The sequence below is a fragment of the Parasteatoda tepidariorum genome, chromosome 3, assembly GCF_982258835.1.
Source record: "Parasteatoda tepidariorum strain Cologne lab strain chromosome 3, Ptep-v5.0, whole genome shotgun sequence".
NCBI lineage: Eukaryota > Metazoa > Arthropoda > Arachnida > Araneae > Theridiidae > Parasteatoda > Parasteatoda tepidariorum.
Window position 1 is genome coordinate 45798994 of NC_141757.1, and position 15102 is coordinate 45814095.

At 31.4% G+C, this 15102-nt stretch overlaps 1 protein-coding gene across 1 annotated transcript in view; it reads left to right on the plus strand.

The window, feature by feature from the left end:
- Polr2H (DNA-directed RNA polymerases I, II, and III subunit Rpb8) overlaps positions 1 to 15102 on the plus strand; it is a 59169-nt gene that overhangs the window by 29587 nt on the left and 14480 nt on the right. Inside the window, exon 3 of the mRNA XM_016061844.4 lies at positions 14842 to 15019. Within this exon, the coding sequence (XP_015917330.1) occupies positions 14842 to 15019 (178 nt within the window). The remainder of the gene's footprint in view (positions 1 to 14841; positions 15020 to 15102) is intronic.

Below are 15102 nucleotides of genomic sequence, written 5' to 3' on the forward strand. Positions count from 1 at the left end.
TCTCAGATACTTTTGACGAACACGTGCGACTTCTGAGCATTGTTTTAAATTGTCTTTATACAGCAGGATTGCAACAGAATACAAGGAAAGGCCTCTTTGGCTCAAGGTACTTGGTAAAGTCGTTAGTGCAGAAGGGGTAGAGCAAGATCCCGATAAAGTTATGGGTATCGCTAAGTATCCCGTACCTACTTTAATTACAGACTTCAAAAGTTTCCTCGGACTTTGTTCATACTATCATTGGTTTCTAAAAGACTTTTGTAGCAAAGCGTACCCACTACAGAAACTGTTTAAAAACGATGAGAAGTTCATGTGGCCAGAAGAACAACCCTCCTCGTTTGAAATTTTAAAGGCCGCTCTAACACAGGTATATTTGATCATGATGTCCCCACAGAGCTGCATGCTGATTCCAGTGGCTATGGTATTGGATCAGTACTAGTTTAAATCATAAGAAGTAAGGATTAAAAGATCTTTCAGGAAGATTAACTCGATGCGCTCTTAGATTACAAAAATACGATGTTACCATTGTTTATAAATACGACCTCAGACATAAAGATGCAGATTGTCTATCAAGACATCCGTTACCACCTACTGAAAATGCTACGGAAAAGAGTTTAACAGTCGTTTCAAATCTCGCGGAGGAACAGGATAAAGATGAGGAAATAACTGCTATGAAAAGGAATATAGGCCAAGAAAGTCATCACTCAAATTTAAAAGTAATGGATGGCGTACTTTTTAAGCGGAATTATTATTCTGTTTTCAACATTTTTTGTTCCACTCTGTGTTCTTTCTTTTTACTTGTTTTCTGCTGTAACTGTTCATAATCTGCCATTGGAAATAATAATAAATTTTAAAAAAAATGATTCTGCGGGACGAGAGTGGCTGCCGATTATTCACTTTCAATTACGCCAAGAAATTCTTCAACATTTTCACGATGCACCTACAGCAGTATAATGATGAAAGCTTAGCTGCTTCCTTCATTAGGCGTGGTTAATGTATAGTGGAATTATGAATGTTCATTTTGGCCAATATTGAATGAATAAAAACAATAACGTTTCCAGGAAATGATGTACAAATCGTTGAATGTAAATTTAGATTTTATTAAGCATAATTTTGTAAATTATGAAATGGCCATTTCTTCAAAAAATAAGAAATCCCTTAAAGGGATGAAATAAGAATACTCTCTATTGAGAGATCATAAAGCCAGAACAACATTTCTGACCGTTAGAAAATTAAGACTGGGAGGCCCAAAGGGCCTCCAGCCTCCACAAATTTGAAATTAAAAGTGAATATATTTATTCTCAACGGACAGAGAAAGAGTATGGGTAGGAGATCCAAAATTTGGCGATTTATCATAATATATCATAGCCAAAAACAAAGCCAACTAGCATGTCCACATGGGTTAAGAAGAACACCTTGGCGATCACGAGTCGCCAACAAATTTATGTGAATTATTATAACCATGCAACCGAAACATTTAGCCGTTGGAAAATTAGAATAAAAAGTTATAAATAGATTTTTGTTTTCGATTAGAGGCGACAGTGAATTTATATGTCTGCATAATAATGAAATAAAAAGAAAGTATCCGTTACATTGATCTGGAAGAGAAGAAATAAATATTTTATGTTCGTTTAAAAAGATTAAGTTTTTGATTTATTTTAAAAGTAATTCTTCCATTAATAAAAATAAGCTTAAGTAATGAAGGATATTTTAAAAGATAGAAAATAAATATGTGTATGCCAATTCTGGCATCACATATATCCCCGCTGGACACAGAAAAAAAATATATATACATATATTTTTTTTTTTTTTTTTTTTTTTAAATTGGATCTCCTCCCAAGTTACAAAAAAAATTTTTTTTTTATGCATTGAAACATAATATATTCAAGGAACAAAATATGAAATATACACTTATGTATAATTAAATATCAAAGTAAAATTATTATTCAAAAAAAAATTTTTAGAACATACAGTTGTAGTTCTAAGATATACTTTTAACACTCAAGTTACTAAATATCATATGTAAATGTTCTGAGCTATACATGAAAAATTTTGCTGAGTATTTAAAATGCTTCATTAGCTGAGCATTGTCATGACCTGGCCAGGATATTTTTAATTTCTCTCAACTCAGAGAGAAGAGCAAACTTACAATATTATTATTTCTTCCTTTTCGTACAAGTCCTTTCCTTGAGAAAAATAATTTACTTCAGTTTTGTTTGCCTCCATTATTTCAAACTTATATATTTCAGCATGAAAAAAAAATCTGAACATTTTATTATGTTCATCTAAAAATTTATACTCAGCAGAAAGAATTCTTATCTTTATTTTAAACAATTATTAAATAGCTCATTTAAAAACATTCACTAAAAGTTGCATTAGCTTTTCACAGTAAAAGTATTTAAATCAAAAAGTAGTATTTTGGTGTGTATTACTTGTATTAAATAACCCTTTTCTTATGCACAGGAAAATATAAATAAATTATCTTATTTGAATTCACATTTAAAAAAATTTAGGACTGAGTAACATGTCCAATATTGTTATTAAAAATTATTGTTGTTACATTATTACAACTTAAAATCCATGTAATCTCTACAGTTGTTCTCAATTTGAAAAAAAAATTATTACCATTGAATTAATTATTCATATGTTTATTTACATTGTAAGAAAAAAAATTTATCTCTGTCACTTAATGAATTTAATTACCTGGGCCCTAGTAAAGAAAATCACCATAAATCATTCCGCACAGATGCCTCCATGCAAAACAACAGCAACAATGAGATAGGGTTTAATCAATATAGATATCAAACTAATTTATAATGTACTATAGTACTAGTTAAATGTGAGCATGTGGTTGAAATTCAATTATATATAAATAAATACAAGTATTATTTATGAATTACAAATCTTATAAAATACTTCAAAAAAATATTCATTATTTACCAACTAATCCTAGAATGCTTTGTGTTAGCATCCATTGTGCATAAGGGTTAAAGAATGATATATAAAAATTTGATGAGTTCTTAGAGTAAACGATTTCTTTCATGTAAATATTTATATTGCTTGAACTTTTAATCAATTATACAGTTCTTCATATTTCAACTGCACAAAATATCTTTACACCAAAATATTTACTGTGATTGCAACTTGTTAAAGTCTGTTTTCATTATCACATATGAAAACCAAATAAAAAAACATATATATAACTTGAAATGCAAAAATAGTAAATATATAAATTGAAAATACACTTGAAATAAAAATATATTTATATGAATGGAAAAAAATGTTTTTACTTTATATTTGTAAACAAAATGTTACTGCCTTTACAGCAGGAAAGACTCGAAAAATCAGATATCTTTCATTCACAAAATCAAAAAAAATTATTTTTAAACAATTCTATTCCTTAAATTGTAATGAGATTTATAATTATCATTATTCCTAGAGACATTATCGTTATCATTTAAATGTTCCTTTCTTTTATTCATTAATAATAATCTATCAATATGTATTTTAAAAATTCTGCCATGATGATTATCTAACATTTGAATTGAATATGTTACATCAGTATGCTTTTTAATTACTTTGTAAGGACCAGAAAACTTTTTGTTATATTTATCCCTTGATTTAATATACACAATATCATTAGGTATTAAGCATCTGAGTTTCGATTTTTCATTATTACTTTTGTTTTGTTTACATTGGGCGTCTGCAATATTTTCATAAGTTTTATCATACACTTTATTTAAATCTGAAAGAATTTTATCCAAATAATAACCTTTATCTATTTGTTGTACTTGAATATCGGGATTATAAGTATCAAAAATTAATGACAAATTTCGACCGAAATGTATTACATTAGGTGAAAATCCAGTTGTGCTATGCTTAGCACCATTATACAAGTTTTTATGAATTCTTGCTGCATTTTTAAAATTTATGCCATCTTTCATTAAAGAATTTATTGTTGATTTTATGCTGGTATTAATCCGTTCACTAACAGAATTAGCGGCAGGATGTGCACAAGTAGTGTGATTCATTTTAATTCCTAATGATTTTGAAAAATATTCAAATATTTCTGATGTAAATTGAGTACCTAAATCTGTTAAGATCATATCAGGTCTGCCATAAGTGCAAATATATGCAAAAAGACAATCAGTGACAGCTTCGGTAGTAATTTTTGTTAATGTAAAAAGTTCTAAATGTTTGCTGAAATGATCAATAAGAGTTAAAATATATTGTTGATTAGAAAAAGGTCCTACTATGTCTAAAGAAACAAATTCAGATGGTCTTTTGGGAATAAAATTATTTTGTAAAGGAGCGTGAGGTATTCTATGATGTTTATTTTCCATACATTTGGGGCAAGATTTAACAAAATTTTCTGTATCTGAATACATACCATACCAAAAATATCTACATTTTAAAAATTGGTAAGTTTTCTTAATTCCAAAATGTGGAAGATGAATTATTGCAAGAACTTTAGATATTAAGGATTTAGGAACAACAATGACAGGAAATTCTCTATCATTTTCCATATGCACATACATTAATAATTTAGTGTCAGAATCAATGAAGTAATGTTGATTGGATTTATTAAATTGTTTGTTTTGCTTCATCAAGATGACCTAGCTGGAAATCATCTTCTTTCAATTCCCTTTTTCTTAAGTCCACAATATCTTTTGTTGGTACAATTAAATTTAAAAATTCCTGTCTTTTAGTTTGGTCTAGTTCTTGATTATTGGCAATAGAATCATTTAAATTTAATTTTGAATAGTCATAATCTTGGATAGTATCTATAGGATACATTTGGCCGATAGCTTGTCCTTTATTTAAATGCAAAGTCTCTTCAGATTTATTTTTAAGAAAAATATTACAAGCATAGTACTTATTCTTTTTGTTATAGAATCCATGAAAATTTTTAACTTGATCTAAGTTATGTACTGAAGAATAAATTTCAATATTTTTATAGTCTATACTTGGTTCAAAAATTACGTTAGTATTCAAAGGATTCTTAACTATTACTTTAGCATAAATATATTCTTCAGGATTCAACAAAATTTTATGATTTAGTACAGCTTGTCCATTTTGTTTAGTGTCCAAATTTTGTTTGTTTAGATTTTGTTTATTTACATTATGAATCTCTCCACAAATATCCGACACAATATCTCCATCAAAATCAATGTCTACATTATCCGTAGTTTGTTTTTGTCCTATTAATGGTACTTTTTCGCCATTAATTGTTATAAAATTGCCCTTAGGTGACAATTGAATGTTATGCATTAGCATAAAATCATATCCCAATATCCCTTCAAAAACTGAATTATCTAAATGTGTAACAAAAAGTGTATGTTTGTATAGTTTGTTGTTAATTTTAAATGAGATTTGAATACAACCTAGAAATGAAACCTTAGAGTTTATAGTACTAATTGAAACTGAACGTGAAATATATTTATATTTAATGTTATGTTTAAGTTTATTAAATGTTTCATTAGAAATTATTGAAAGAGAAGAGCCCGAATCAATCAGAAATGGGACAGAATAATCTTTAAGTTGTACATTAATGAGGGGTAGTCTAGGTATTTCATTGTGTACATTTGCAATAATTTCATTAAATTCATTAGTTTGAGTAAAACATTCATTTTGCATTTTTATTTTATTAACTGTTTGGGTAAAATTATCTTTCTTTTCATTAATGCTCGACTTATTATTAGCTGACGACAAAATATTAGGTGATAGCTCAAATGCATCAGCCTTATTTGAGCTAAAATTTAGTTTAAATTGGGGTTAAAAGTGGTGGCATTAGGATTTGGATAAGTTTGTTGTCTATTATCATTATTATAGTTAGGATTATTATACGAGTGATCTCTATTATTTTGGTAACTTCTATTGGGGTAAAATCTATTGCTTCTAAAGTTCCTTCGAGTTTGAAAATTTCTATTATGTTGATTAATCTGCACATCCGATTGAGAAATATTCAAAAATTCTCTACAAAATTTCATAATGTGACCATGCTTGCCACAGAAAACACAAAAATTCTGCCGAAAGGTATGTTGGTTATTATGATAAGGGGCTTTACGATAATTACTACTATTCGAATAAGTTTTAGATTTAAAATTTCTATTTTTGTTTTCAAATTGTCTCTTATTTCCCTCAGATTTATTTTTATTATCATTATTATTTGAAACAATATTGTTTATCTGCTCTTTTAAATTTGAAATTTCCGAATTTAGATTTAAGATCTCATCATTACCTTTAAATTGATTGTTAATAGCTGAGTCTATATTCTGAAGTTGTTGTGCTCTTTCGACAGCATTCTCATAAGTTTTTATATTTTCTTTCAAAATTGTGATCTTAATATCATGAGGAAGAGCTCCCATTAGATGCGTGTACTTTAAAGTATCAATTGCATCTGAATCATTTAAGTTAGGATACACTTTATGGAAAGTTATGTTTATCCTATGAGCTAAGGATCTTATTGTCTCCTGAGGTTTCAACAAAATATTATTCAAAGCAAAAATAGATGAATTATCATCTTGTCTAAAGAAATCCAAAAATTTATGTTTTATTTCAGTTAGTGTTTTCATTTTAACCAATGAAGGTTCTTCAATATAAAATTTTAAAGCATTGCCTGAGATTAAAGATCTAAAAGTTGCAATAGCTTGTTTTTCATCTAAAGAATTTATCTTAACATAATCTTCTAATTGAAGAAAGAAAAACTTTAATGTGGTTGGATCACCAGCAAAGGGTTGGATATGAAAGTTTATATTGTTTTTACGTTTAGACATATTTAATAATCAGATAACTTAAAATTATATATAGATATATAAAAATGAAAAATAGTTATACCAATTAAAATATCAAGTTAAGAAAAATAATAATCATTTTTAAAAATGAAAATATAACAGCAATAATAAATTGTAATCATTAAAATAAATAGAATATAAGATATTCATATTAAATGAAAATTAATTCCAAAAATATTTAATGAGAATAAGAAATAATTGCTTTAAAAAATGTTATGCATTGAAAATATTAAGTACTGAATCTGTAAAATAGTCAGTTAGAAATTGAAAAGCACTAAATGCAATTATCTTATAATTGTGTAATTTTAAAAAAATTTTACTGCAAAAAAAAAAGGCACTGCAGTTAGTGTAAAAAAAATCTCTCCGATTTTGATGAAAGAGAGAGAGAAAAAAAAATTCACTGTTGAGAGATACACACACAGTTGACTTTCATCTTTTCAAAGTGAGAAACACTTTCTTGAATAACATCCAAAGGAGAACTGATGAAACAGGAATTCACACTTTTGAAGAGGTAAAAAAAAAAAAAAACACCATAGAAATTGATTTCAATCTTTTGGAATAATATGAGAAGCACAGAAGACTCGTTTTTCTACTAAAAACATCTACTGCTGGAAAACTCACTGGTAGGCAGGGCTGGACAGTAGTAGATTAGATATTCATCAGGATCTTGAAGCTTTTGACATCGGCTGGAGTTTCAAACAGGATGCAAATAGGAATATGGATTATACATGGTTGGCAATTTTCTTCAAAGATACGTTTCCCCGTCATTAGGCACCATTTTTATAATGATGAAAGCCTTGCTGCTTCCTTCATTAGGCGTGGTTAATGTATAGTGGAATTATGAATGTTCATTTTGGCCAATATTGAATGAATAAAAACAATAACGTTTCCAGGAAATGATGTACAAATCGTTGAATGTAAATTTAGATTTTATTAAGCATAATTTTGTAAATTATGAAATGGCCATTTCTTCAAAAAATAAGAAATCCCTTAAAGGGATGAAATAAGAATACTCTCTATTGAGAGATCATAAAGCCAGAACAACATTTCTGACCGTTAGAAAATTAAGACTGGGAGGCCCAAAGGGCCTCCAGCCTCCACAAATTTGAAATTAAAAGTGAATATATTTATTCTCAACGGACAGAGAAAGAGTATGGGTAGGAGATCCAAAATTTGGCGATTTATCATAATATATCATAGCCAAAAACAAAGCCAACTAGCATGTCCACATGGGTTAAGAAGAACACCTTGGCGATCACGAGTCGCCAACAAATTTATGTGAATTATTATAACCATGCAACCGAAACATTTAGCCGTTGGAAAATTAGAATAAAAAGTTATAAATAGATTTTTGTTTTCGATTAGAGGCGACAGTGAATTTATATGTCAGCATAATAATGAAATAAAAAGAAAGTATCCGTTACATTGATCTGGAAGAGAAGAAATAAATATTTTATGTTCGTTTAAAAAGATTAAGTTTTTGATTTATTTTAAAAGTAATTCTTCCATTAATAAAAATAAGCTTAAGTAATGAAGGATATTTTAAAAGATAGAAAATAAATATGTGTATGCCAATTCTGGCATCACAAGCAGGTCATCTGGGCTTTGCTAAAACGTTAGATCGAATAAGGAAAAGATTCTATTAGCCAAGACTTTACTGTAGTTTTAGACGATACGTGTCTCATTGTAAAGAATGCCAACGCCGCAAACGTATACCACAAATGCAACCTGGAAGCTTGATGCCAATACCACCTACTGAAGCAGCCTTTCACAGAACAGGAATCGATTTACTAGGACTCTTTCAGAAGTCACTTCATGGAAATAGATTGATCGTAGTTTGCACTGATTATCTGACCAGATTTGCGACAACAAAAACTCTCCCCAATGCTGTGAAGCTCTTGAACTAATGAAATTCCTGCTTGGGGATATTTTGTTGAAGCATGGTTCATCGAGAGTCCTAATCTCTGATCATGGAACTGTGTTTCTCTCAAAGGTGGTAGCGGAATTATTTAAATTCTTCAACGTTGATCATCGTACTACAACAGCCTACCATCCTCAAGCAAATGGTATGACAGAAAAATTTAACAATGCTTTGGCTGATATATTATCGATGTATGTTGAAGTTGAGCAAAAAGACTGGGCTATTATTTTACCTTTCTTTACTTTCGCCTACAACACCGCCGAACAAGAATCTACCGGTTTTACGCCATATTACCTTCACCATGGTTATGAAGCTGAAACAACTTTAGATACTATATTTACTCATCAACCTGGGTTTGAAACTAATTTTTTGTAAAGCAGAAGAAGCGAGACAACTTGCTCGTATACGTACAATCGATAGACAAGAAAAAGATAAAAAGCTATATGATGTAAAACACCAACCAGTGTCTTATGCCCCAGGAGAGCTTGTTTGGATTTTCAGACCTGTTCGGAAGATAGGGTTGTCTGAAAATTTATTAAAAAAATATTTTGGACCTTACAGAATAAAACGAAAACTATCACAGGTTACGTATGAAGTCGAAGACGTCGCATCTTCATCAAAGCGTAAAACTACGTACACCGTCAACGTGGTGCGCATGAAACCATACTATGATCCATCATGTACCACGTGAAACCGAAAATTTAGGAGATAAGGAAAATTGCAGATCGTAGGAACCTCTCCCACCAACTAAAAACGAGAATAAGGTAGAATACCAAGGTCCTACCACCAAGACCCTTTCCAGAGGTCTCACAAAGTGAAACACTGAGGTCACTGTTTTTTTTTCAAAAGAGGATGTTATGATGTATGTCTGAATAGTCGAGCGGTAAAAGTCATTGCCCTGGCGAAGCAGAGGTTCTGAGTTCTGTCCTCCCAGTTGAAAGAAAATGTAAATATGTATATATGTTTTTTAAGCTTTTATTTATTCTTTGAATGTCTTCTGAAAATTTCTAGTGACTTCCATTACGTTATTTTCTGTTCCTTATTTATTTACATGTGAGTTCATGCGTTTCAAGCAGAAACGCAATTACATCGTTTTATGTATATTAGATGTGTTAGATGTTTTGTATATTAGATGTAGAGAGGTGTAGCCTTCCTCTCTTATGTCATGCATCTGTCCTGTCGAAGGCTTGCCCAAAGTATTCTTCCATACTGATCTGGGAACCTACACGAACAAAAACCTACAAGTACCTGATTATCTGAGACTGTTGGCTCTTGAGGCCATCAGCAACATCCCTAAAGATGCCATGAAAATTTTTTACGATGGAAGCAAAAATGACCCTAGTCAGACCGGAAGCGGAATTTTTTTAAATCAAAAACCACTCTTTAAAACTTTCTAGACGTAATCCAGATAACTGCTCGGTCTTTAGGAGCGAACTCATCGCCATTGACGCCGGATTGGAAACCATCCTAAGTGACACTGCAGTGTTTTCATCTCAGAAAAAAAATGGGTGAGAATTTCTCACCCTTTCTCAAAAACAGGGTGAGATTTCAAAAAGTCAAGTGAGACTTCAAAAATTAAAAAAAAAAAAAAAAACACCGAGAGACTTGAAAAAAAAATTATTTCTTTAATCATAATGCATTTTTAATATCTTCTAATTTTTAAAGCATTGAATATTTTTGCAGCATCATCAAATGGAAAATGTTCTACATCTACTTTTTCATCAGCTATTCTCATCAGGTTGCTCAAATGCGTATTTGTTTAGTTTTTATCGTTTCTACCCACATTTGTTTCATTTTCATTTGTCCGTTTCGGAGTAGAAGATATTGGCTTTACAAGGTATTTGTCCATCTTACATTAACGAGCAAAAAATTTGAACATCTTACATGAAGAAACCTTACCTACGGTAAACACGTGGTTGCAGAGAAATGCGTTCTGAAAGAGGTTCCGTGGTTCGGAAGGATGGTGTACTGTTGTTCTTAAAGTTTCTGAACAATACTGGTAAATATGGAAGCTAGATAATGGGGCAGATTTTGAAAATAATAAAAGATCCAGGAAGAAAAGTGAAACGGATTTTATTCTAAATGGCGCAAATGAGAAATTTTTTTCAAAATGCGAGAAATTCGCGAATTTTGAAATAGGTTTATAGAATGCGCGAATTTCTCGCGGTTATCATTTTTTAATGCGAGAATATAAAAAAATATGCGAGATTCTCGCGTTCTCGCGCTGTAGTGAAAACACTGCACTGGCTCTGAGGACATTTGGATACTTAGTGACAGTCGTAGTGCAATTCAGCACCTACAAAATTGGCATCAGATCAGTGACCAAGTAGGTTTACAAATACTGGAAAAACTAAAACACATGTCCCAAAAACGAGACATTCACGTTTAGTGGATACCTTCTCACGTAAATGCATCAGGTAATGAAATTGCTGACATGTTGGCCAAAAGAGGCTCCATAGAGACTTTGACTAGTCGCGACTCCCTCACTTTCAAAGAAATTTCTTCTGTGTGGAACAGAAACTGCGAACAAATGCTAACTCCCCCTGCTCATCACTGGTATTGTAGAAAGCGCCCCGGCTGTATTCTTGAGCTCGAAGGGGATCGGCCAGATATGACAGCAGTTTCAAGACTAAATAGTGGCCATCTTAAAAGAATGACTTTTAGTTCCGGCTGCAAAATTTTTCCAACCTGCAATAAGTGTCATTTAGAGCCAGCCTCTCCGGAGCATATCCTGGACTGCCTGGGTCTGGGTTTGGAAGACCTAAAAACATCTCCACTTCTTGTTATTGCCATTGCTAGAATACATGGACCAGATCTAGCTGTTGCTAGGTCATGAAGGATTAGTAACAACAACATATTAGATGTGTTCAATAAACCAGTGTAATCAATCATCTCGACCCTGCTTCTTTCTGCGCGACAATATATGGTTAGTAGTTCCCTAATTCTAAAATTTTTTACCAGTACTCAAGGAATTTACGAAGTATGAGAATCATTTTGTTACGGTTTTTGACATGCGAGACGGGATAAAGCATGCTGTTATTTTTTTCCCTTTTAAATTCAAAATCACATTGCCATAATTTTTACACAAAGACTAAATTGCCGCATCCCTCTCCTCTAAAGAAAAAATTAAACTGTATGTGCTATTTCTTCTTAAATAAAATCTGATAAAAAGCGTTTTTTTTCTCCTTCTTATTTATTGATTTGCATTTTTGACCTTCAGAATACGGGAAGGAGTATATATTAACCTTAATCTAGAAAGTATTGTATTAATAAGGGATAGGAGAGCAGTAGAAAGTTGTATGCAATTTTAGTTTGCAAAATAAAGTTACTCGACATTTAAACAATAGTTTCATTAATGAGGGCTTTTTTATTTATTTTTTATAGGTTTAAAAAACCCATTTTTTAAGGCTTTTTTTTATTAAAAATCCGGGCGATTTTCAGAATTATAATTTTTTTTTATTCCTAAATCTATGGCAAAATTTTCCCGAGAAATCGAATTTGAACTGTACTACTTTTTTTTAAAATTTATGTCTAAGGAAATATTAGACTGATTCGTACAATATATTCGTTATATTTTGCCATATTGAATTTATTCTTTAAAATAATGTAAAAAATTGTATATTGAAAATTGAGGGTAAGGAATCCAAATCTGTCGGGGAAAAAATGTTTATTCAGCGAAAGTACGTTTTTGTGTCTGATTTCGTAACGTAAAATATTGTTTGCACAAATTAGTATATTTGATAGGCTTATGGATTCGGAGTCGTAGAATCGGAGTAAGGCAGATTTTTTGGCTAAAAACACATTGACTCTGACTCCAGTTGTTGTTGTACAATTTGAATTTGAAATTAAAGTTAATTTAAAAAAAATAATGACAAACTAAGTTATTATTTTTATTTATGAACTATCTATATTAATTATTGTTTATAAATTTTCTATTTTATTGACACATTAATAAACAACTGAAGAGAAAAAAAACAAGCTCACTAGACAATGGTATCTTACTAGGATTAATGTGTACACCGAAAGTATATTGAATCACGGACAAATTAAAAAGGCAAAAAAAGACATGTATGAACTTTCACTAAAACTGAAATTATTCTCAGAACAACTGGAGCATCCAAATCAGGGCTGTCAGACTACTAACATTGCAACTGAGTCTCTATCATCCTCGTTCAATGATGAATTAGATTTTGAGAAATATTTGTATAATATTGGAAAAGCTAAGGCAAATTGAATGAAAATAAAGAACCAAGAGCCTTTAGATATAAAAATGAAAAATACAAAGATTTGTACACAGCCTTTGAAGAAGTAGAGAAATATGATTACTCCTTACAAGAAATCTCTTTTTAAAACTTATAATATACAAATCTGTCCTGAAAAGTTGAAAGAAGTAGTATAGAATAGTAACAGCTCTAACTCCTATTCAAATTAGTGTGGAAATACTATTTTCAAGTCGTCCCGCAGTGGACTGATCGTTAAGACACGGTTCCCAGCAGATCACCGAAGTCAAGCATCACTGGCTGCGGTCAGTGTGCGGGTGGGTGACCACTTGGATCAGTCTGCGTAGGGACCGAGGGTGTGCGGTATTGGTCCTCGTTAAACTGTGCTACCGTAAAGTGCTCGACTTCGCGCGCAGGTCGTCGGGCTACCGAAGCGGGGGTGCCATCTCCTCCGCAGAGGATCAAAATTGTGATGGCATGTCTTCGGATTATCCTCCGGGATGTTTCCCAGACCGTCGCCAATAGCCCATTGTGCAGCTCTAGTGCGACGTAAATTAACAACAACAACAACAATTTTCAAGTCTGAAATTTATTAAATCGGAACTACGGTCCTCTAATAAAGATCTTTCCGAAGCTAAAATTACTAATGCTAATTTTTCCATTTCATAATAAAGGCTAATTATTGTAAATAATCTGCTATACAATCATTTCTTTTCCCATAGCATCTGGAAAAAATAAAGTGTAACGCATGTATTTATGTTTACATACGTATGAGGGAGTTGGAGTCAGAGTTTTTAAACTTGAAATTCTAGGAGTCGGAGTCGGTCACTTTCTCTACCTACTCCTCTGTCCTGATATGTGAGGTTCCCCCCTCCCTGTGAACTATAAAGTTCAAGTCCCGGTATGTGAAAATCCTATCGTTAGATCCAAAGTTATTCAAGGTGTGTGCACTTTACCTTATAAATCCACACACATGAATATAAATTATTTTTTGATCTTAAAGTTTGAAGTAAAAAGAGCTGTAAAATCGGCTTTGAAAGTTTCGTTTGTCAAAATAGAATGACACTAAAATATAATCCACTTTTATGCTGCTGGTGTTGAATAACGTTGTTGAAATATTGAAATTTAAAAGTTTTGTTTTGGTGCTTTTTGTTTCGTTTTCTTATCTTTTTCTTTGGTTTTTACACATTTTACGAATTAAATGTAGGTACTATTCTGTATCAGGAGGCTATAAAAAAATCCCCAAACTATTAGCGACGCCAGAGATGCTTAAATTAATTATGGATAGTTACAAAGATGCCAACTTACTCCGGACAGCAAATATATATTTTAAAGTGGTAGTTTATCAATTGTGATTCTTGGTTTAATAAATTCAATTTAGTAGATTTTTATCCACCACTATTTCTAAATAATTCGTAGGCTTATATGATTCATCACTTCATAGTACTAATGTCATGCTATAACCTTTGAAAAGCAAGCAAAAATAGTCAAATATTTGCAACATTTACATTGTAGTTATTTACCGTTTTTTTATTTATTTTGGCGTGTCCGGAGCAGTTGGCATCTCTGTAGTTATCTAATGTACTAATATAGGTGCTGTCGTAATAGTTTTTGTAACTAACCCATACGGAATAGTACCGAAATATGTATATGAATTAAAGGTGGCCTTGGAAGAATATGTATCACATTTTAGAAATTAATTTTATAAGGAGTATCTGATTAAAATAGAGTAATATCCAATAAGTGAGCAAAGCAAGCTTAGATTGTGAAGTGATCCGGACTAATTCCAGGGTTTGGCGGACTCTGTGAGAAGAGAGTGGACCCCTCTAGTTATATGTTCTTTTATCCATGGTTTCACTTAGGTGGCATTTTAAATGAATATAAATTAAGTGTTATTTATTTATTTTAGGAGATAAATTCCGTCTGGTAATTGCTTCTACTCTGAAAGAAAGTGGCTTACCCGATGATGGTGAGTGGAATAACATCGGCGAAGGGGGTCCGTCACGAGCTGACTCATTCGAATATGTATGTTATGGAAAAATATATCGTATAGAAGGAGACGATGGTGCATCAGAAGCTTCAAGACTGTGAGTATACTTGCATATGCGACAAATGTTTGCATTCATTATTTTTCTATTTTTTTTCTGTCGGAAATTTTTTTTTCTAACCA